This window comes from Oreochromis niloticus, linkage group LG15, assembly GCF_001858045.2.
Source record: "Oreochromis niloticus isolate F11D_XX linkage group LG15, O_niloticus_UMD_NMBU, whole genome shotgun sequence".
Classification (NCBI taxonomy): domain Eukaryota; kingdom Metazoa; phylum Chordata; class Actinopteri; order Cichliformes; family Cichlidae; genus Oreochromis; species Oreochromis niloticus.
The window spans coordinates 21,230,060-21,253,011 of NC_031980.2; the positions used below are offsets into that span (position 1 = coordinate 21,230,060).

General features: G+C 38.5%; 1 protein-coding gene across 2 annotated transcripts in view; it reads right to left on the reverse strand.

Moving 5' to 3' along the window:
- The window catches only part of LOC106097546 (mucin-3A), a 326,173-nt gene that overhangs the window by 164,790 nt on the left and 138,431 nt on the right, over positions 1-22,952 (reverse strand). The window contains exon 1 of one of the 2 annotated variants that reach the window (XM_025899272.1): positions 6,730-6,835. The exons of the other annotated variant lie outside the window; for it this stretch is intronic. Within the exon in view, the coding sequence (XP_025755057.1) occupies positions 6,730-6,790 (61 nt within the window). The 5' untranslated portion in view covers positions 6,791-6,835. Of the gene's footprint in view, positions 1-6,729; positions 6,836-22,952 lie in introns of those variants that run through there. 2 annotated transcript variants of the gene reach the window in all.

The window sequence follows — 22,952 nt, forward strand, 5'->3', positions numbered from 1 at the left end:
GTGGGGCGTGCGTAATTATTCAGCCCCCTTTGGTCTGAGTGCAGTCAGTTGCCCATAGACATTGCCTGATGAGTGCTAATGACTAAATAGAGTGCACCTGTGTGTAATCTAATGTCAGTACAAATACAGCTGCTCTGTGATGGCCTCAGAGGTTGTCTAAGAGAATATTGGGAGCAACAACACCATGAAGTCCAAAGAACACACCAAACAGGTCAGGGATAAAGTTATTGAGAAATTTAAAGCAGGCTTAGGCTACAAAAAGATTTCCCAAGCCTTGAACATCCCACGGAGCACTGTTCAAGCAATCATTCAGAAATGGAAGGAGTATGGCACAACTGTAAACCTACCAAGACAAGGCCGTCCACCTAAACTCACAGGCCGAACAAGGAGAGCGCTGATCAGAAATGCAGCCAAGAGGCCCATGGTGACTCTGGACGAGCTGCAGAGATTTACAGAACTAACGCTGCACATCACTCTGAACACACCATCCCCACTGTCAAATATGGTGGTGGGAGCATCATGCTCTGGGGGTGCTTCTCTCCAGCAGGAACAGGGAAGCTGGTCAGAGTTGATGGGAAGATGGATGGAGCCAAATACAGGGCAATCTTGGAAGAAAACCTCTTGGAGTCTGCAAAAGACTTGAGACTGGGGCAGAGGTTCACCTTCCAGCAGGACAACGACCCTAAACATAAAGCCAGGGCAACAATGGAACGGTTCAAAACAAAACATATCCATGTGTTAGAATGGCCCAGTCAAAGTCCAGATCTAAATCCAATCGAGAATCTGTGGCAAGATCTGAAAACTGCTGTTCACAAACGCTGTCCATCTAATCTGACTGAGCTGGAGCTGTTTTGCAAAGAAGAATGGGCAAGGATTTCAGTCTCTAGATGTGCAAAGCTGGTAGAGACATATCCTGAAAGAATGGCAGCTGTAATTGCAGCAAAAGGTGGTTCTACAAAGTATTGACTCAGGGGGCTGAATAATTACGCACACCCCACTTTTCAGTTATTTATTTGTAAAAAATGTTTGGAATCATGTATGATTTTCATTCCACTTCTCACGTGTACACCACTTTGTATTGGTCTTTCACGTGGAATTCCAATAAAATTGATTCATGTTTGTGGCTGTAATGTGACAAAATGTGGAAAAGTTCAAGGGGGCCGAATACTTTTGCAAGCCACTGTAGTTACGTTGCAATAGGTGTAGGCTGCTGGGGGACTCCCATGATGCACTGAGTGTTGCTTCTTCTTGACTCACAGACCGGTACTGGTCCGTGGCCCTGGGTTGGGGACAGATGACACTTACTGAACTAAACTGATAGCAGAAGCTGTTTTGCTCCAGTAAGTTTCTGCCCAACTATTGTTTGTTTCAGGTGTACTCAAAACCTTTGGTTTATGCTTTAAAACAACTAATAATAAAGTTGAGAAAGTTTATCATTAGGTTTTTTAGAAAGTAAATCAACCAACTGCAGAGTCTGTTTGAGTTCACTGAACTGAGATGCTACATGTTGTAATAGCTGAGGTTAAGTAGTTTGATAAAAACTCTCAGTGAAGGCATCAAATTAAAGATGAATCTACTAATGTGCTTAAGCTAAAAAACACTGATGTTATTTATGTAAAAACATGTCAAGTGATGTAATGCAATAATTAATTCTGACTCAGTTCAAACTCATGCAACTTACTGAATGCTCTATTGCATACATATGTTTATATCACACCCAATATTACACCATACATGTTCCTTTAAAAAAGAACAAAAAAGAAGTCACTCTGTCATCCCAACATTCATGCAGCATCCAGAAAAACAACTTGTAACCTTACATGAGCAACATCCTATTTCTCTGGTTAGTTGATGGTGTAATAGAGATCACTGAGATCTCTATTGATCTCCTGTTGAAGCCAAAACGTCAATAGGAGAGGAGGTGATGCAAGTCACAGTGTCACCACATTATCATCATCACCACATGACTATAAGAGAACATGATATGCTATTAAGTACATACGGATCGGGTAGCGACACACCTGAAGGAAGCGTGTGTGTGTGTGTGTGTGAAGCTGATGTTAGAACAAGGGTGGAAAAGCCCATCTTATCTCATCTCATCTTTATTCATCCTGTGCTCACTATTGTTCCTTAGAGCACCCGTTTTGCCTACCCAAACTTGTACTCATTTAAACACTTCTTTAAATAACAATATCATTCAGATATGCTTAATAGCCTGATGCAACAGAAAAATCCAAAGAGTCACAAACCTGTGTATGACCTGAGAAGTCAATGTCACCTCTAAATAATCCTTTAGCAGGTCCAGTTTAGTCATAAAAGCTGCAGAGTCAACATGATCTATGCAATCCTCCATTTAAACGTGAGCATGTGAGTGGCTGTGTAACACTGTTAACCCTCAGCTTCAGATTCACATTCAGCTTTATTGTCACTCCACAGATTTGGAAAAGTTAAAAAGAGGTGAAAAACATGAGTTTTTCTAAAACTCAAAATAAGCCGTTTACAATTAAAGAAACACAATAAGATGCCATTTTTTAGATATGTGCAAAACACAAAAGCCAACATATGTCTGTCAATGTAATGATAAATAATCAGGTCACAGTTTAATCATCAGCCTGATAGCAGTTGGAAAATGGCTCTTCTACATCCTCCTCGTGTGACAGAGGATGGATTTATAACATTTTCCAAGACCACAGTTCTTCCAGGTCTGGAGCAGGGAGTCGTTAGGGTGGTGAGTGTCTCTATCTAAATCTAAAAAACTCTCCACCCAGAGCTCAACGTTAATCTTGTGACTTTAGACATCAGTAAACCACAACTGAACTGGAAAGATTATTAAAACATAACACTGAGTTTCTGCACACACACAGTCAAGTGTCAGTCTGACATAGAGATCAAATCAAGAAAGATTCAGACTCTTAGCAGATTATTTTTCACTGTCAGTGTCCCTTTTGACGTCTTTACTTCCTATTTTGTTCTCAATTAGTTTGTTAATTTTAATATTCGTTTGATAGTTGATTTTGTGGATTCTGTTGATGATGTTCTTGTGGTCAAACAACATTAAAGGCACTAACAGTAAGAAAAGACTTGAAAGTAAGTTGACAGCAACAGAGAAAACAATGTGTCAACATTTTCCAAATGAGCAAAATGATAGCTGGTCCACATCAGTGCCCTCCTGGGTGCATGCAGACCACAGAGGAGGAGAGGGAGAAGAGCATGTGTCCAGGTGGAGCTCAGGCTGAATGAAGGTCTGTCTGGTAAGTGAAGTGGAGCGTTTCTGGTTCCTGTGCTCAGTCAGTTTCCATGGATGGAAACTTGTCTTCCACGTCCCTGCTTGGATGTGCCTGGCTCTGTGAGGGTGTGGTACCTGAGGAGAGTTCATCAAGTCTCTCATCGAGTTGTTTGGCATTAACATCCCAGAAAAATACCTTCATCAGCCTTCTTTCACCACACATCATAAGCACCATGCTGCATTCTCTTGTCTTACATCTCACCATCCTTTTTCTCGTCCTACACCAGAAGGTGGCAGTGTTGCACTGAATTTATTTGTCAGAGAGAGGCCGTGACAGTATCTCTGTGTGTTACGTGTAATTGTGCTTAATAACGCTTAAGTATAAAACTTCCATTGAAAGATATCAAATGAAACTAAAATGAACCATTAACACTGAATAAAAGTTGTTTTTTTTCTTGGTTTTTGTTAAATTTTTTCTCACACTAATGTCAATTTTTTACATTACAGTTTTTCTTACAGTTTGTGTTTTTCTCTCTGGTTTTCAGCTTCAATCCTGTTTTGGAGTGTGTGGGAGGGACTGAGGCTGGGAGTGGGAGGAAGAGCTTCGCAGCTGAGTCCTGGTTGTAATTTGCTTATAATTTACATGCCCCAGATCCAGATGTTACTACCTGCCCATCTTAACTGAACAACTTTCTAATGGAGGTTTCAGGTTTAGGTGGATCTCCTAACAGCATGTACAGATTTTTATTTGCTCTTTCTTGTTATCACTCAACCTGGACTGGTTCACTCTTAACTAGCTTATTAGCATTCGAGCATTCTGCAGGATACAGATTACATGAGAATTACAACCAGGACTCAGCCATGAAGCTTCTCCTCTCAGCACACGCCGAAACATTTACAAAGGGTTTAAAACTGAAAAGCAGAGCTCACGTTACCTCTGCTTCTATCTTTCTGAATTCAGTAAAAAGAGAGAAAAGAGTTCAGTACAAACGGAGCTGCTTAAGAGTAAAGGTTTAATACTGAAGATGAAAGTACAGCAGGTCAAACTGGAGAGAATAATTAAGACTAGCTTCTAGTCTATTATTATTCAGGTGTGTGAAGTGTGAGGAAGAGAGAGCTTGCTAACAAATAAAATCGGTTATAAATGCTTTAAAAAATAAAAATCAGTCTTATTGTCATACAGCCAAAACAAAGTGTGACACCCAGTGGGCTGGCCTTGTTGTCTTGTTGCCTTTCAGGTATCTGGTAGGTGGAGCTGACCCAATTATAGATGCAGCAAACCTGAGAGGGCCATCCATGCGCATTATAAAGACACTTTGACTGAACCTCTGGCCTCCTCCGTCTGTGGCTCATTATGCTCCCTTGGTTATGTTTGGTTATGGATGTTGTACCATTTAATCTGTGTTTGAATTTTTTTACTTTATCTCATCAAAATATCTTACAGCCTTTAAAAGCCTGTGTGGTCTCCCACCTACTTGCCACATCCTTTGAGCCAGGTTGTGACAAAAATAGATAACATAAAAGTTATAACATTGAATATAACGTTGGTTACTGTGTCATAAATAAAGATAAAGTGTAAAAATCAAATACATAAAAAAATAAATGTAAATGCTCCCTGACCTCTGTGTCGCTTGCTGCCAGTCCAGATTTCCCTGAGGTCTGCCAATAACAATCAGGTTTCAGTTGAGCATGAGCAACATAATATTTTCTTATTTTTATTATCTTGAATTTTTTTTATCTCCAGTGACAAGTAGGAAGAAATACCACAAACGTATTTTTGCACTATAAAGTTATTGACGAATATTGAGTGTTCAAACTCACAGTGATTTCTTCAGTCTGTGTTGTGTTTCCTGAAATGACAAAAAAATAAATAAATAAATAAATTACACAGCAAACAGTAAAACTCAAAGCTTTTTATGTATAAAGTTTCATCTGTGAATGTTCTCACCTTTAGTTTTTGTCCACATGTTGACTGTAACAGCAGATATTAAGAGTGCTGCTAAACCCACAGACACAATGATGCATCTCAACAAACACAGACAATCTGAAAATAAGAAAAACATTTTGGCTTCAACTTTTTGTTCAGTGCAAAAATAAAAAGATTTGTGATAGAATGAAGAAGAAGAATGTGATAAAAACAGTCAGGTTTCTAACATGTAGTGATCAGGTTTGAACATGTTTTTAGACTGTGGAGTTTCTCGCTACAATATTTATTCTAAATTCTAATTAGTACACTAAATAAAAACCAACAACAAAAAGTACAAAAATCAGCTAACACACTTTAATCTTTCTTATTATCAATACAAGTTTCAAATAATTTAGAATGTTTTTGTTAAAAAGTTGTAATACAGGAACACTGTAAACACCTCAAACCATTAAAGATTTTAAGTTGTTAAATGAAACTGAACCAAAGAAACTCTCCATCAAAACCACAGAGTCAATCTGAAGACTTTAGGCTTGAGTAAATGATTCAGTCTCTACCTGCTGATGGAGTATTTGACGCTATTGTCACCGTTCCTTCTGATGTCTTTACTTCCTCTTTCATTGTCCGAATGTTTGTTATTTTTAACGTGGGTTTAATTGGGGATTTTGTTGATTTTGTTGTCGTTTTCAAATCTTCACCTAAAGAAATACAATAACAACATTAAAGACACAAACAGTAAGAAAAGACTTGAAAGTTAGTGAACAACAACAGAGAGGAAACAGTGGTGAGATGTTTAACAGTCTAACAAGTCTCATTTTTGATGATGTCTCATGTCTGAGGATATGTTCTCTTTATCTTCATACAGACACTCAACTGTGAGTCTACAGTGTTCATATGTCAACACAGAGCTGTTCAAGATGCTTTATCATTGTTCTCATGTACATACACTGGTGAAGATGGAGATATTGTAAGAGAAAAGCAACAATAGAAAAATGAACTTCATCACTGTGATCATAATTATTGTGGTGTTTCAGTTTGTTGTTCTAACAGGACAGTTTGAGCTGAAAACATTAAGATGTAAATACTCACTGTTACTAACAGACAGATGAATAAAACAGTCTGGACCTTCTTGTGATCCTGTTGCTGTTTTGAACTGTCTGCAGGTGTAACGACCAACATCCTGATCTGTGACCTTCTTTATAACCAGAGAACAGTCTGCAGAAAGACTCAGTCTGTCTGATTTAGGTTTGGCTTCTTTATTCTGCCCAAGGTCAAAGAGTTCTATTGTGCTGTTTGAATCACTGAAGATCCAGGTAGTACTGTTACAGTTATGCTGACCTTGTATCACATTTTTACAAGGCAGAGTAACATCATGTCCACGTCCAGCTGTGACAGTTTGATGTTGCTCAGTTTTTCCTGCTGAGAAAAAGAGAAAAAATTGTAAAATAACAAATATGTTACGAATTTGAGAGTTGTGTTTATAATGTAAAGTTAATTTTAAATACAACACAAGTTAAAGTTTCAACTGCAGTTTAAGTACATGATAAATGAATGATTGATGGTTTCTATGTACACTTACCTTTAAACTGAAGCATCAGTATCAGTAATGAAGACATTTGAATCCATGTGAATGCAGCCATCGTGCTTCTCTGTCTCTCTCAGTCTCTGTTCTTGCTCTCATGTTCACAAATGAGACAGTCTCAGAGATGAATACAGCATCAACTTCCTGCTCACTTCCTCATAGTGACATCACTCCTTTTCTCTCCTCTTGCTGATTAATTCACTTAATAGCTTTTAAGCATCCTTGCCTCTTCGCTATCTTAATGTGGATATCAAACAAGTTCAAACTTTTAGAGGGGATCAGCTCCCATTCATAATATCATACACAAAGTGCCTTTTAATTAGTATTAAATATTAATTAGTATTTATAGTATTTGCTGTTTCAAAATGTAATCAGTCACATTTCACATTTCCAAACCAATCTTACCTTTTTCTTTTTGCTCTCTCTTTGCTGTCTTCATCCTGCTCTCTCCCTTTCTCTCACTCTCTATCCTCCTCTCTCAGTCTTTGCACCATTACTCAAAATATAAATGTTACAATGAATAAAAGAGATACACTGATCCGTATCAGTCTATAGCAATGTTCAAATAAACGCTGCTGCATGATATCGCTGTCACCTGGATCTGGAGCTCTACTGTAAACAAATTCTGAAACCCAATTCGAACAGAATAGAATTAGAAATTTTCAAAAAACTATAATAACAACATCAGCTCCTTTGCTGTCCACTCGCTATATATCAGCAGACTAGTGGATCAGAAGGTTTAAATGAGCTAATAATCTCTATTTAAGCTACATTAGCTAATGCTTTTGACATCATTTAGAGGACAAATAAAAATAAGCAGACACTTTATAAGTCACAGCAATAAGTCAAAGCAACAAAGTTTTATTAATGATAAGCCAGGTTGCTGAAGCAGCAACACCTCTGTGTGTGAGACTGTAGCATCATGACATCAACAACACTGGACATAAAACCTGTTTTCATTCTATCCTGTAATGTCATCAGTGGATAAGTTAGAAAAATATAACATTTGAAGATAATCCCAGAATATAATAATAAAATATGTTAAAACTACTGCTATTCCTATATTTGTTTTAGGGTGTTCTGATGAAAAGCTTGCCTATGGTCTGCATGAGTGAAAAGAGGTCAAGATTCAAACTCTACACACCAGAATTTTAATCTTGATGTCTACAATGAAACATGACAATACTGCAGCAGTGACCACTGTTAGCAGCAAGATAAGAACACAGATGTGATGTGTTAGCAGTCCGAGACCTGAGGTTCCCCACTGTACCTTTGAAGTTTATTTATTAATTAATTTATTTTCTGAGAAGTGAAGGGGAAGTGTTTTTGTGAGAATGTGGGTACAACTGCAGCAGAGCTTTGGAGTTTTCATGATGACCAGATGAGCTTCTGACAGATAAATGGTTAACACACCGATGAACGTGAGACTGAACTGTCTTTAGTTTTCACACCTTTTTCACCACACAGCATGTCCTTTCATCTTATTTTTAATGCTGCCTGAGTAAAATATATTATTGGAATCATATTACAGCTGAAATCAAAGGATTTGTACATTATTTAGAAAAAGATGTTAAGAGTTCAGTACAAACAGAACCGTTCCAACCATTAAACATTTAATACTGAAGATAAAAGTACAGGAAGTCAAACTGGAGAGAATAATAGTTGTGCGCTTTCCTCCCTCTCTCTATTTACGTAGATATTAAATAAGTGAAAAACTATTTTGATATTTTGACTGTCACATGTAATGCATTTTAAAGACTTCCTTTGTCATCCATTTAAAGGACTGTACAACAGTGGAAAATGATCATTAATAGGAGTGAGGAAATTAAATCAGGGAGACTGTTAGATGAGGTAAGTGTTTGCATTAATGCAGCTCTTCTTTACATTTGGTTTATTATCAGAAAACTGTGTCCATGGTCATGTTTGTCTGCACACATGAAAAAAGGTGAAGATTTAACTTCTTTACACACCATGATTTTAGTCTTCAGAATGTTCACAGGAAGCATTAAGATACTGAAGCATTCACTAATGTTAGCAGCTCTAACAGTGGTGACCGCAACAGTCACAAGGACACAGATGAGAGGTGTTAGTGGTCAGATACCTATTATTTCCTATGTACCTATGAAGCTATTTTTTCTGTGTAGTTAAGCGGAAATGTTATGGTGAGAATGTGGGTACAACAGCAGCAGAGCAGGATTCATGACCTGAGGAACGTCTGGCATAGCTACGAGTGTGTGACTGAACTGTCTTTAGTTTTCACACCTTTTTCACCACATAGCACATCCTTTAATCATATTTTTAATGCTGTCTGAGTATAATTTGGAATCACATAGTACCTACCATCGCATGAGATATATTTATATGTCCATTAGAAACATTTTCAAACAGAACTGTTTAAACCAGTAGAGTAAAGTTTATTACTGAAGATTAAATAACAGGAAGTCAACCTGGAGGGAATAATACAGTGGTATGAAAAAGTGTTTGCCCCCGTCCTTATTACTTACTTACTTTTTTTTGTATGTTTGTCACACTTAAATGTTTCAGATCATGAAAGAATTTTAAATATTAGGAAAAGATAAAAAAAAAAAAAGTAAATACAAAATGCTGTTTCTAAATGAAGTTGTTTATTTAGAGCATAAATTAACTGTGGTGTATCACATTTTTGGAAAGCTGAGTTCTGAGTACTGCTGCCTGTACTTGTGGTTTGAGGTTCGTGGATCAGATGTATGTGAGATGCCAGAGAGACACAGAGCCAAAAAAGACACAATAAAATCAATCATGAATATTTTTGACTACTTTTGATTTAGTTTTTTTTTTATATCCTCAAAGCAAGGAGAAATTGTTACAGATAATATTAAAGTTATAATATAGACCATAACATCAGTTACTGCAGCTAACAAGAAAAATCAGAGATAAACATGAGGAATTACCCAAATACTTATATCTTTGCACTGACTCCATTAATTACAGGACAGTATTGAAAGCACTGCTACAGAGCAGGTATATTTATAACAAAAAGTTTAGCATGCATTAAGAAAAGCTCAGATTCTTCTTACTGTTCGCTTTTTTTGTGCTTGTTTTCATACTCTAGTTTTAAAATGGGATCATTAAAAGAAATCCACTTGAATCACTTTAACAAATCTTAAGTTGAATGTTAATGTAATATCATTCACCTTATTCAAAGTAATCCACTGAAGTTATCAGCACATGCAGTGGAGCAACATCTTATTTCTTTGGGTTGCTGATGGTGGAATAGAGGTTGTTGGGATCAGTGGAAACTCCATAAGGTGAGGAAGAAGCTTTCACAGTACTGTAGGTCACAGTGTCACCATCATCATTACCATCACGGGTCTTTAACAAAACAATACAAAACTTTTTTGAAGACATAGCCTGACAGGAGCTTTGAAAATCATGAAGTTATTATTAACAACATGTCTATAAATATCAAATTCTTACCCTGGATTTATTCTTGGTCTTCTTGGTGAAGCTGATGGAGGCGTAGGAAACACTATCATCAGCATCAGCCTGCACAGTGAATACAACACAATGACTGCTCAGTAATATGTGGATTTATAATGAGTCTGTTTCACATCTGTTTAAGTACGTTCAGCTTCAGGTCCTCATCACATCATAGTTTCTGCTCTTCTGTGTTGAAACTAAACATAACACTGAGTGTAACTTTGTACTGGGAGTAGTGTGTGATCTCACCATGTCCTGACTGGTCCCAGACTGAGCAGCTGCAGAGTTTAAGCTCAGTTGCTGCAAAAATACAGTTTTATATTTAAAATCTTTACAATGTAAACAACACATTTGACCTAAAGAATATTTAATTAGCTGATTCAACTTATTTTCCAGTTGTTGTTAAGTCATTGTTTCTTCCTTTGAACCTTTCAATCTTTTATGCACTTAACTCATCAGTAAAGTTTATTTATAGGATCAGTCTGGTTTGAAACTATATAATTAAATCAAAATGACATAAATGACTGATTAAGAACTTGATGATTTGAAGATTTGAACTTACAGTGTTGTTGCCCCATTGTGTTTTGTTTTCTGAAAAGACAAAGAAAAGATGAGTTTCTTATGAGTCTACTTATAATAAACTTTAATCTGTGACTGTTTTCACCTTTAGTTTTCTTCCATCTGATGATCAGCACAACAATGATTAAGAGTGCTGCTAAACCCACAGGAAGGATGATAAACCCTGAATGACCTGGAGAGATTATTAAAACATGTTAAACATGATACTGAATTTCTTCACATAGAGTCAAGTCTCAGTCTGACATCCAGACTTCAAAAAAAGAGAAATTTCGTCTCTACCTCCAGACTGATTATTTGATGCTATTGTCAGTGTCTCTTTTGATTTCTTTATTTGCTCTTTTGTTGTCCATGTCTTTGTTATTTTTAATGTTGGTTTAACCATTGATGTTATGGATTTTGTTGTCAATGATGTTTTTGTGGTGAACTTCACTGTTGTTGACTTTGTTGTTTTCACATCTTCACCTAAAGAAATGCAATAAAAACATTAAAGACACCGACAGTAAGAAAAGACTTGAAAGTAAGTGAACAACAACAGAGAGGAAACAGTGGTGAGATGTTTAACAGTCTAACAAGTCTCAGTTTTGATGATGTCTCATGTCTGAGGATATGTTCTCTTTATCTTCATACAGACACTCAACTGTGAGTCTACAGTGTTCATATGTCAACACAGAGCTGTTCAAGATGCTTTATCATTGTTCTCATGTACATACACTGGTGAAGATGGAGATATTGTAAGAGAAAAGCAACAATAGAAAAATGAACTTCATCACTGTGATCATAATTATTGTGGTGTTTCAGTTTGTTGTTCTAACAGGACAGTTTGAGCTGAAAACATTAAGATGTAAATACTCACTGTTACTAACAGACAGATCAATCATAAAGTCTGGACGTTCTTGTGATCCATTTGCTGTTTTGAACTGTCTGCAGGTGTAACGACCAACATCCTGATCTGTGACCTTCTTTATAACCAGAGAACAGTCTGCAGAAACACTCAGTCTGTCTGATTTACGTTTGGCTTCTTTATTCTGCCCAAATTCAAAGAGTTCTACTGAGCTGCTTGAATCACTGTAGATCCAGGTAGTACTGTTACAGTTATGCTGACCTTGTATCACATTTTTACAAGGCAGAGTAACATCATGTCCACGTCCAGCTGTGACAGTTTGAACAGTTTGATGTTGCTCAGTTGTTCCTGTTGAGAAAAAGAGAGAGAGAGAAATGTGAAACATTAAATATGTTATGAATATGAGTGTTATGTTTATAATGTGAAGTTTATTTTAAATACAACACAAATTTAAGTTTCAGCTTTAGTTTCCAAGAGTCAGCTCAAGTCAAAAAGTACATCATGACTGTCTCAGTTAAAGGAAGAATAAAGAAGTAACACCTGTGATAATAATGCAGTTTATTAATTGAATGTGTTTCTATGTACACTTACCTTTAAACTGAAGCATCAGTATCAGTAATGAAGACATTTGAATCCATGTGAATGCAGCCATCGTGCTTCTCTGTCTCTCTCAGTCTCTGTTCTTGCTCTCACGTTCACAAATGAGACAGTCTCAGAGATGAATACAGCATCAACTTCCTGCTCACTTCCTCATAGTGACATCACTCCTATTTTTTTTCTCTGAATTAACTGAATTAATTCAGTTCATAGCTTTTATGCATCTCTCACTTAATGTAGATATCGATTGAGTGAAAACTTTTAAAAGATTTTATACGTTTTTATATGTAATGCATTTCGCAGACTCCCTTGTCGTCCTTTTAACACTGGAAAATCTCAAGATCAACAATAACATAGAGGAAGTTAAATATGTGAAGACTGCTAGATAAGGTAAGTGGCTTATTATTAAAAAAAATAGGGTGAAGACTCAAATTATCTACACAGTAGAATTTGAGTCTTAATGATTGCAATGAAACATGATAATACTGCAGCACTGACCAATATTAGCAGCTCAGTAAGATCACAGATGAGATGTGTTAATAGTGTGAGAGCTTTTTTTTCCCTCATTGCACCTCTGAAGTCATTTTTTGTTTGTTTTCTGAGAAGTGAAGGGGAAGTGTTTTGGTGAGAATGTGGGTACAACAGCAGCAGAGCTCTGGAGGTTTCATGATGACCAGATGAACCTCTGACAGATAAATGGTTAACACATCGATGAACGTGAGACTTTAGGATTCACACCAATTTATACACACAGCAAGTTCTTATTTCTTCTTTTCTTTTTTTAATGTTGTGTAAGGATAATTTGGAATAATATCAACAACAATTTTACTGTGGTCAGTGGTGGATGGATCAGGTGTGTGTGAGGTGTGAGAGAGATAGTTTCAAAAGACAATTAAGTTGATCACAAATATGTTTACATTTATTCTTATTATCGTACAGCCAAACAAATAAAAAAGAAAAATATAACATTGAGGTTATAATTTGGATCATAACATCAGTGACTGTTTCTAAAAATCCTTAAACTCACCTCCTCTCCCATCTCAAAAAGAGAGAGGAGATCAGGGATAAATATGAAATATAAAGACTAACAAACACATAAGACAAATGCAAACAACAATAAAGAACCTGTGACTCTGATCTCACTGTTTTACCTTTAATAAACATCAGCAGCAGATTTACAAAAACAAAAGATGCTGTTTATCATAACTGAATAAAGTATTGATTACTGTTGTGGGTAATTTTTCTCGTTAGATAAAGCTAACTGCACATGAAAAAGGTTTTAGCTTAATATGAGATAAAATCAAAACTTGTGTTTTTCTGTTACTTGTTTGTTCCTTTTTTTAAACCTGTCTTGCCCAAAAACATTCACACTGAGAAATATGGTCTGAATGCTCTGTTGTGCCAAACACATTTATTTGAGAAGACGTGCTACATATAATGTTGATAGGAAGCCTGTCTCTGTCTTCCTTTGTATTTTGTTTTATTCTGTTTTATTTGATCTTATGTTCACTTATTTTCATTGGTGTTTACGTTACCTTATGGGTAATTTTGCTACACCATAGCTGACAGGCAGGGCAGGGCAAGAAGAGGTAGAGAAAAGAAAAGCAGAAAAAAAAAGTATAAGGGAAGGAAACTGAAGAAAAGAGAAAAATAAAAGGACAAAGCATACATAGTTAAACTCAACAGATCACCACCTGTTGCACCTGTGAGCAAAAAATGTACAAAAAAACAGCACCAGCAAAATAAGGAAGTAGGCCGCAGACAGAGCTCCCCAAAGGTTAAGAGTCAGAGCCATCCCAGCATGACCTCAGGACTGTTCCCAAGGGCAGTGACCAGCAGGGAGTGGTAGGGAGGAGCAACCCTGACCCTCAATAACCGTGTCCCACAGGGGTCAAGGCTCAGCAAGTCTCAGACTTAGAGCAAGCCACACACAGACACACAGTGTTTTCAACAGCAATGGGCTAATTTATGTGGTTAGATGATGTTTGAGTTGTTGATCAGTGGAGTTGGACAGAAGCAGAAGAGTCTCCAGTTGTTTCACAGTTCAGTCTATCTTCATCCTCATCATTTTGCTCCTGTGGAAAACAACACAGCACACTTAAGATTCTCTCTGATATTCATACTTGGTGACGTTGTTTTGCTCATTTGTCTGTTTTCAGTCTTGTTTATTTTTTGTTATGTTTTTAGATTACTTGTGATTACAATATCAATGTGTCAAACAGGAACAGATACCACAAAGAGATTTGGCTCTAAAGTTAGAGAGGAATATTGAGAGTTCAAACTCACAGTTTTTTCTTTAGTCTGTCTTTTTTTTCCTGAAAAGACAAAACATAAAATGTATAAGAAACAGTGAAACTCAGAGCATTTTATGTGTAAAAGTTTCATCTGTGAATGTTCTCACCTTTCGTGTTTGTCCACACGTTGACTGTAACAGCAGATATTAAGAGAGCTGCCAAACACACAGACACAATGATGCATCTCAGCAAATACAGAAACTCTGAAAAGTTAGAAACAATTTTGACTTCAACTGTTTGTTCTGTGCAGATTCAACTGTTTTCAAATGAGATAAATACATTCAGTGTTGAAGAAGAGCATGTCAGTCTGGCTTTGAAACACTATCAACCTTCAGCTTGACATTCATATTTAGTTTTATTGTCATGGCACAGGCTTACAGAAGGAAATTGTGAGCTGCTAATTTTTACTTATGAAAATTAGCAAAGCTGCAAATTAGCAGCTCACAATAAAAGGAAACACAATTAAAAGCCATATTTCAGGTGTGAGCAAAATGCAAAATTGAACATATGTCTGTCAACTGAATAATGATACTAAAAAAAGGTTACAATTTACAATTTTAGAATTTCAGCAACGTGATAGCAGTTGGAAAATAGTTCTTTTGTATCCTCCCATGTATGACAGAGGGAGTATTCATTTATAAATTTTCTTACACCGAAAAACAGGTTGTTGTTTGGGTGGTGATTATCTATATCTGATGTAAGAAAATCTGCACACAGAGCTCAAAGTTAATGTTTCGTCTTTTGACTTCAGCTCATGTAAAACATAGCACTGAAATTCTCCTCACATTTAGTTCAGAGCCAATCTGATATATAAAGATTAGATGTCAGAAGAAGAGAGATTCAGTCTCTACCTTCTGATGTTTTTATGTCCTCGTTTATTGTCAATATGTCTGTCATTTTTATTGTTGGTTTAATTGTTGATTGTGTTGCTGTTGATTTTCTTGTGGTGGACTTCACTGTTGTTGATTTGGTTGTTGTCACATCTTCACCTAAAGAAATACAATAACAACATTACTTTCTTACTGACACTGAGAGTAAGAAAAGACTTGAAAGTAAGTTAACAACAACAGAGAGGAAACAGTGGTGAGATGTTTAACAGTCTAACAAGTCTCATTTTTGATGATGTCTCATGTCTGAGGATATGTTCTCTTTATCTTCATACAGACACTCAACTGTGAGTCTACAGTGTTCATATGTCAACACAGAGCTGTTCAAGATGCTTTATCATTGTTCTCATGTACATACACTGGTGAAGATGGAGATATTGTAAGAGAAAAGCAACAATAGAAAAATGAACTTCATCACTGTGATCATAATTATTGTGGTGTTTCAGTTTGTTGTTCTAACAGGACAGTTTGAGCTGAAAACATTAAGATGTAAATACTCACTGTTAATAACAGACAGATCAATCTCAAAGTCTGGACCTTCTTGTGATCCTGTTGCTTTTTTGAACTGTCTGCAGGTGTAACGACCAACATCCTGATCTGTGACCTTCTTTATAACCAGAGAACAGTCTGCAGAAAGACTCAGTCTGTCTGATTTAGGTTTGGCTTCTTTATTCTGCCCAAGGTCAAAGAGTGCTACTGAGCTGCTTGAATCACTGAAGATCCAGGTAGTACTGATACAGTTATGCTGACCTTGCATCACATTTTTACAAGGCAGAGTAACATCATGTCCACGTCCAGCTGTGACAGTTTGAACAGTTTGATGTTGCTCCGTTGTTCCTGTTGAGAAAAACAGAAAAAAAATGTGAAACATCAAATATGTTATGAATATGAGTGTTATGTTTATAATATGAATGTAACATTTATTTTAAATACCACATAGGTTTATGATTCAACTTTAGTTTTTAAGAGTCAGCTCAAGTCAAAAACTTAATCATGACTGTCTCAGTTAAAGGAAGAATAAAGAAGTAATACTTGTGATAATAATGCAGTTTATTAATTGAATGTGTTTCTATGTACACTTACCTTTAAACTGAAGCATCAGTATCAGTAATGAAGACATTTGAATCCATGTGAATGCAGCCATCGTGCTTCTCTGTCTCTCTCAGTCTCTGTTCTTGCTCTCACGTTCACAAACGTGTGTCATGTTGAATTATTTGATGTCATAGGTTTTAAATATCATGATGCCACTGCAGCAGTGACCGGTGTTAGCAGCTAGATAAAACACAGATGATATATGTTAGTGGTCTGAGACTTGTTGGTTTCTCATTGCACCTATGAAGTCATTTTTAGTTTTTTGTTTTCAAAGAGGTGAAGGGGAAGTGTTTTTGTGAGAATGTGGGTACAAGAGCAGCAGAGCTGTGCTGGTTTCATGATGATCAGATGAACACCTGAAAGATAAATGGCTAACACCTCCATGAGTGTGTGACTGAACTGTCTTCACGTTTCACACCATTTACACAAAAAAAAAAAACAAGCCCCCTTCTTTCTTTTTTTTTCAAATGCTGTCTTCCGCTCCGCGAATTGCTTATTGTGGTGGAGAGGTTTTGGAGCCAGGCCCAGGGAGGGGGCCCAAGGGGGAGTGTTTGGTGGCTATAAATACCTTGGAGCACATATAGACAATAAACTGGACTGGGTTAAAAACACCACTGCACTTTACAGGAAAGGCCAGAGTCGTCTCTATTTTCTGAGGCGTCTCTCAACATCTGTCAGACAGTGCTCAGGATTTTCTATGCGTCTGTTGTGGTCAGTGCTATCCTCTATGCTGTTCCATGCTGGGGCAGCAGGTTGAGGGTCGCAGATGCCAACAGACTAAATAAACTGATCCGCAAGGCCAGTAATGTTGTGGGGATGGAGTTGGACTCTTTTATTTTTCACATCATACACAGTATGACATACAGTGAAATGCTTGTTGCTGTGCAATGCCCAACCATAAAACTACAGTAAAAATTTACAGCAAAACAGAAATAAGAGTTACATAATAGATTAAAAAAAACGAACATTGAAGTAAGGTTTAAAAGTTGTAAAAAATAAATTAACAATTTAACATAATAATAACAACAATAATAATAATAATAATAATACATTTTATTTGAGGGCACCTTTCTAAAACCCAAGGTCACCTTACAAAGAGAAAAAGACATCAATAACACAGTAAATTAAAATAGATTCTAATAAATGAAAATACAAAAAACAGCAAAATACAACCACAAACAACAAATTAAAAAATAAAAAAAACACAATTTGACAGCAAGTAAAATCTGTATTAAAACGAGTAAGCTAGTTTAAACAAGTAGGCTTTGAGTTGTGACTTAAATAAGGGAAGGGAACCTATATTTCTTATGGCTGAAGGAAGTGAGTTCCAGAGCCGAGGAGAAGAGCGACTGAAAGCTCTGTGCCCCATAGTGGTAAGGCGAGCAGAAGGAACAAGAAGATTAGTGGCAGATGAAGATCTGAGAGAGCGGGAAACAGTGGTGATATGAAGCAGATCACAGAGATAAGGAGGGACAAGGTTATGAATACACTTAAACTTGAGAACTAAGATTTTAAAGTTTATCCTGGCTTCTATGGGCAACCAGTAAAGCTGATGAAGAATTGGGGTAATATGGTCTCTTAAGGGAGTGAAAGTATGCAGACCGGGTTATGTAATTAATGTGAGACTGAAATCAGAGAGTACTGTCAAGTATGACACCCAAACTCTTTACCTGTGGGGAAGGAAGTTTGGGAGAATTTCCAATATTAATGGAGAAACTGTGAGATTTGGTTAAGGTAGAGGCTGTGCCAGGGAGTAACTCTTCTGTTTTATTACTGTTAAGTTTGAGAAAATTGGAGAACCATGATCTGATCTCCATAAGACAGTTCGAGAGGGCGGGAGGTGGAAGCGACAAATTAGGTTTGGAGGAAATTTAGAGCTGGGTGTCATCAGCATAACAATGAAAAACTGATATTATATTTTCGGAATATATGACCAAGAAGGAGCATGTAGATAATGAATAAAAGAGGCCCTAATACTGAACCCTGGGGCACACCAGCAGAAACAGGATAGAGACCTGAAGAGTGTGATTTAAGTTGGATAAACTGAGTGCGGTCTGAGAGATATGAGGTGAACCAGGCAAGGGGGGGTGTGAATAATGCCACTGGATGCTAATCTGCTCAGGAGGATATTATGAGAAAGGTTTCAAATGCCGTACTAAGATCGAGAAGGATGAGAATGGTTAATGGTTAAGACCAGAATCAGCTGCCATCAGATTAGTAATTCTTAACAAAGCAGTTTCGGAAACCAGACTGAAATTGTTCGTAGAGATTATGATCATTTAGATATGAGTGAAGCTGGGAGGGAACAACTTTCTCAAGGGTTTTTGAAATAAAGGGGAGGTTTGATATAGGGCAGAGATTATCAAAATGATTGGGATCTGCACCAGGCTTTTTGAGAATTGGAGTGACAGAAGCAGTTTTCAGGGATGGAGGAATAATTCCAGTGTTAAGGGAAGAGTGGATAATAACAGGGGACATGAATTACAGAGACCATGACTTTATCTCAGTATGCTACCTTAAATTGTACAACAAAGAACACAAAAGAAAAAAGAAGGAAAGAAAAATCATATGTGAATCTTACTGTATGTATTTATTTATTGTTGCATCCCTTCACTGGCTTTCAGTAAGATTCAGAATCCACTTTAAAATTCTGTTATTAACAAAACATTCTCTACATGGACCGCCCCCTGCTTAAATAGCAGAGCTTCTTATGCCTTATCAATGCAGTTGGCCTCTCCAATCATCTAACCAGGGTGCTCTAACTGTCCCTGATTTTGAAACCAGAGGTGATGCTTTGAGGTTGTAGCACCCAAACTGTGGAAGTCTTCCTCAGTCAATCAGGTTGGCTGACTCTGCTATTGTTTTAATCCATTCACTTCATTTGTGGCCATAGTGTGAAACCGCACATGCATCTACTTGTGAATATTGGAATGAATGTCTGTCAGTTTGGCTGATTATGTATGTGTTTATGTTTCTGTATGTTTTAAGAGGTAGCATCTATTTGAACTGTGAAACACTTACTCTGTGTTTTGAAAAGTGCTATACAAATAAAGTTATTATTGTTATAATAAATCAAACTGCACATGAAAACAGGTTTTGGCTTCTAAATATGAGAATAAATCAAAACTTAAATGTTTTAAACAGCAGTGGATTCATGTCTGTGCTGAGTTGATGATGTCGTTGATCAGTGGAGTCTGACAGAAGCAGAAGAGTCTCAGATGTTTTTATAGTTCATAAAGTCTGAACCTTCTTGTGGTCCTGTTGCTGTTTTGTACTGTCTGCAGGTGTAACGACCAACATCCTGATCTGTGACCTTCGTTATAACCAGAGAACAGTCTGCAGAAAGACTCAGTCTGTCTGATTTAGGTTTGACTTCTTTAGTCTGTCCAAGTTCAAAGATTGATACTGAGATGTTTGATTCACTGAAGATCAGGTAGTACTGATGCAGTTATGCTGACCTTCTATCATGTTTACTATATGAAGAAATATATGAATATGAGTGTTATGTTGATAATGTAAGGTTTATTATAAATACAACACAAGTTTAATTTTCACCTTGAGTTTCCAAGAGTCAGCGAAAGTCAAAAAGTTAATCATGACTCTCTCAGTCTCTGTTCTTGCTCTCACATTCACAAATGAGACAGTCTCAGAGATGAATACAGCATCAACTTCCTGGTCACTTCCTCATAATGACATCACTCCTTTTTTCTCCTATTCAGTTCATGGTGTTTAAGCATCCATATCTCCCTCTCTTAATGTAGATATTAAATGACTAAAAACTTGTCACAGTCTGGCTGGGGCAGACTGTATGTGTTGCGAAAAAGGACTCAAGTGCAGACCAAAACTATGAAACGTGATGTGGATTAACAGAAAACGAGCAGTTTATTAGTGCTGGCAAAATAAATACAAACAAAGGGCATGGGTGAAACTAAATAATAACCTAAACTCGGTGAACTAAAACTAAAACATGAAAAAACCTGAAACATGGTGAACTGACATGGATACCTGAAGATGCGACGTGGACGAGCAGACGACCTGACGAGGAATGAATGAAAACACATGGACTAAATACGCAGGAGGATAATGAGGGAAGTGGGAACACATGGGGAAACAGCTGACACACATGAACATAACGACGTCACAAGGGGAGAGTAAAACTAATCACATTGAACTTAGGAACACCGGTCCTCTTCAAAATAAAACAGGAAACATAATGAGACGCAGAGACGCAAAACTAAGTCCAAAACAAAATGTCCATCAAAGGCACAGGGGCACAGGGGCACAGGGAACAGCCCAAAACTCAGTTCAGGGGGCCGACCCGGAGGACAGCAGCACAATAGTCTAAACAGTTCAGGAGGCCGACCAGGAGGACGACGGCTCAGTAGCCAATGACTGAACAGTTCTGGAGGCCAGCCGCGGAGCCAGCGGTGGCGACGAAGCAGGACCAAAGGCTGTCCGCGCCGGCGAAGAAGTCCAGTCAGTGGCCTGGAAGGTGTCTGCCGACGCCAAACCAGATGTGGACGAGGTCGAGCTGGCTGAGCCGGACGTGGACGAGGCGGTGGCATGGCAACCGCAGGACCAGACGAGGGCGTGGAAGCTGCAGGTGACGGAGCAGTTGGTGGCTGAACGGACTCACCAGAGCCGTCAGCGGACATGGAGAGATGCTGGATGGGCACTCCAGAACCCCCAGCTGACAAGGCATGAGGCTGGACAGGCTCCTCGGGCCCTCCAGAACCCCCAGCTGATGAGGCATGAGGCTGGACAGGCTCCTCGGGCCCTCCAGCTGACGAGGCATGGGGCTGGAGCAGTTCTCCTGAACCCCCAGCAGACGAGGAAGGTTGCTGGAGGGGCTCTCCTGGGCCTCCAGCAGGAACAGGCAGCTGGTGTGGTTCTCCTGAACGCCCAGCTGAAGAGACAGACACAGAGCCAGCAGGTACGGAGACCTCTGGCTGAAGGGATGCTAACTGTAGCTGCACAGGGCACACAGGCGGCTCAGGATGCAACGGCTGGGGCTGTGCAGTGCAAACAGTCTGTCTGGGATTTATTAGCGAGATGCGGTCCCCTGCTGGCTGAGTTAGCTCACCAGAGCTTCCAGCAGAGGATGGAAGTGACTGAGCAACAGACTGATCTGGTGAAAGAGCTAATGACTGAACTGGAAACAGAGCTGATGCCTGAGCTGAAGACTGAGCAGGTAACAGAGCTGACAACAGAGCTAGAGACTGAGCTAATGACTGGAGTAGAGGTTGTAGTGGTGGTTGTAGTAATGGTGGACAAGAAGGTAACTGATGTAGTTCACCTGAGCCTCCTGAACATGAGGAAAAATGCTGGACGGGCTCACCTGAGCCTCCAGCAGAGACAGGAACGGGTGCAGGCAAATGCTGGGCACTAGCCGCTCTCACCCGAGGAGTAGGTACGGGTGCAGAGGTAGGCTGTAACCTGGCTGACCTCACCCTGGGGACCAGTATGGGAGCAGGAGCAGACCGGACACCAGTCACTCCAAACCGAGGAGTATGTACGGGTGCAGAAGTAGACGGGTTCATGGCCGCCCTCACCCTGGGGGCCGGGACCGGCACAGGCAATAGCTGGGCAGCTGCTGTCCCCACCCGAGGAGCTGGTACGGGTGCAGAAACTAGCAGAGCCTCAGCTGGCCTGGGAACCGGAGCAGGGACCAGCTGGACCTCAGCCTCGCTCACCCGAGGAACTGATACGGGCATAGCTGGACTGGCCATCGGGCATACCGGGCATTTGCCATACTGTGGGGGTCAAAGTTTGCATAACTACGAACGCAGCTGGAATCCATAGCGGTGCGTGTTCATGGAACTTGTATTTTCACCTGCTGGACATAACTACTTGACAAGTTTAACTGTCTTCAGAACATTGCAGAGGCCTTATTGACAGTATTTGGTTCTACATATCTGTGTGAGCAGATTTTCTCTCACACGAAGAGTGTCCTCAGGTAGCCGTCTGAATGCTGGACACTCAGAGACCTGTGTCTCTGAGTGGGAGACCAGTGATCACATTAACATGTGTATCCCTGTATTAACAAACATGCCATATTGGCCCAGTTTATTTTTCTTATCATTGTTGTGAGGAGACCACAAAGAGCATTTGCATTTTCTGTTGTACAGTTCATTTGCTGTTATGGAGTTCTTGTTATGGATAAAAAGTGTCTTTTTTTTGTTTCAAAATAGCTGATAACTATTTGCTGATAGCTGCCAACATCTGCGAACAAATATAATTCTATAAAGTTGTTCTATATAGTGTGTAAGTGTTAATATAGAGCGTTATTAAATTTATTGCTAATGCAATCATATGGCACACTGACTTCTGAAGAAATTTTAGATGGCACTCATCATCAGAAAGGTTGCCTACCCCTACTCTATCGCATACATATGTTTATATCACACCTAACATTACACCATACATGTTCCTTTAAAAAAGAACAAAAAAGAAGTTACTGTTAGAGTGAAT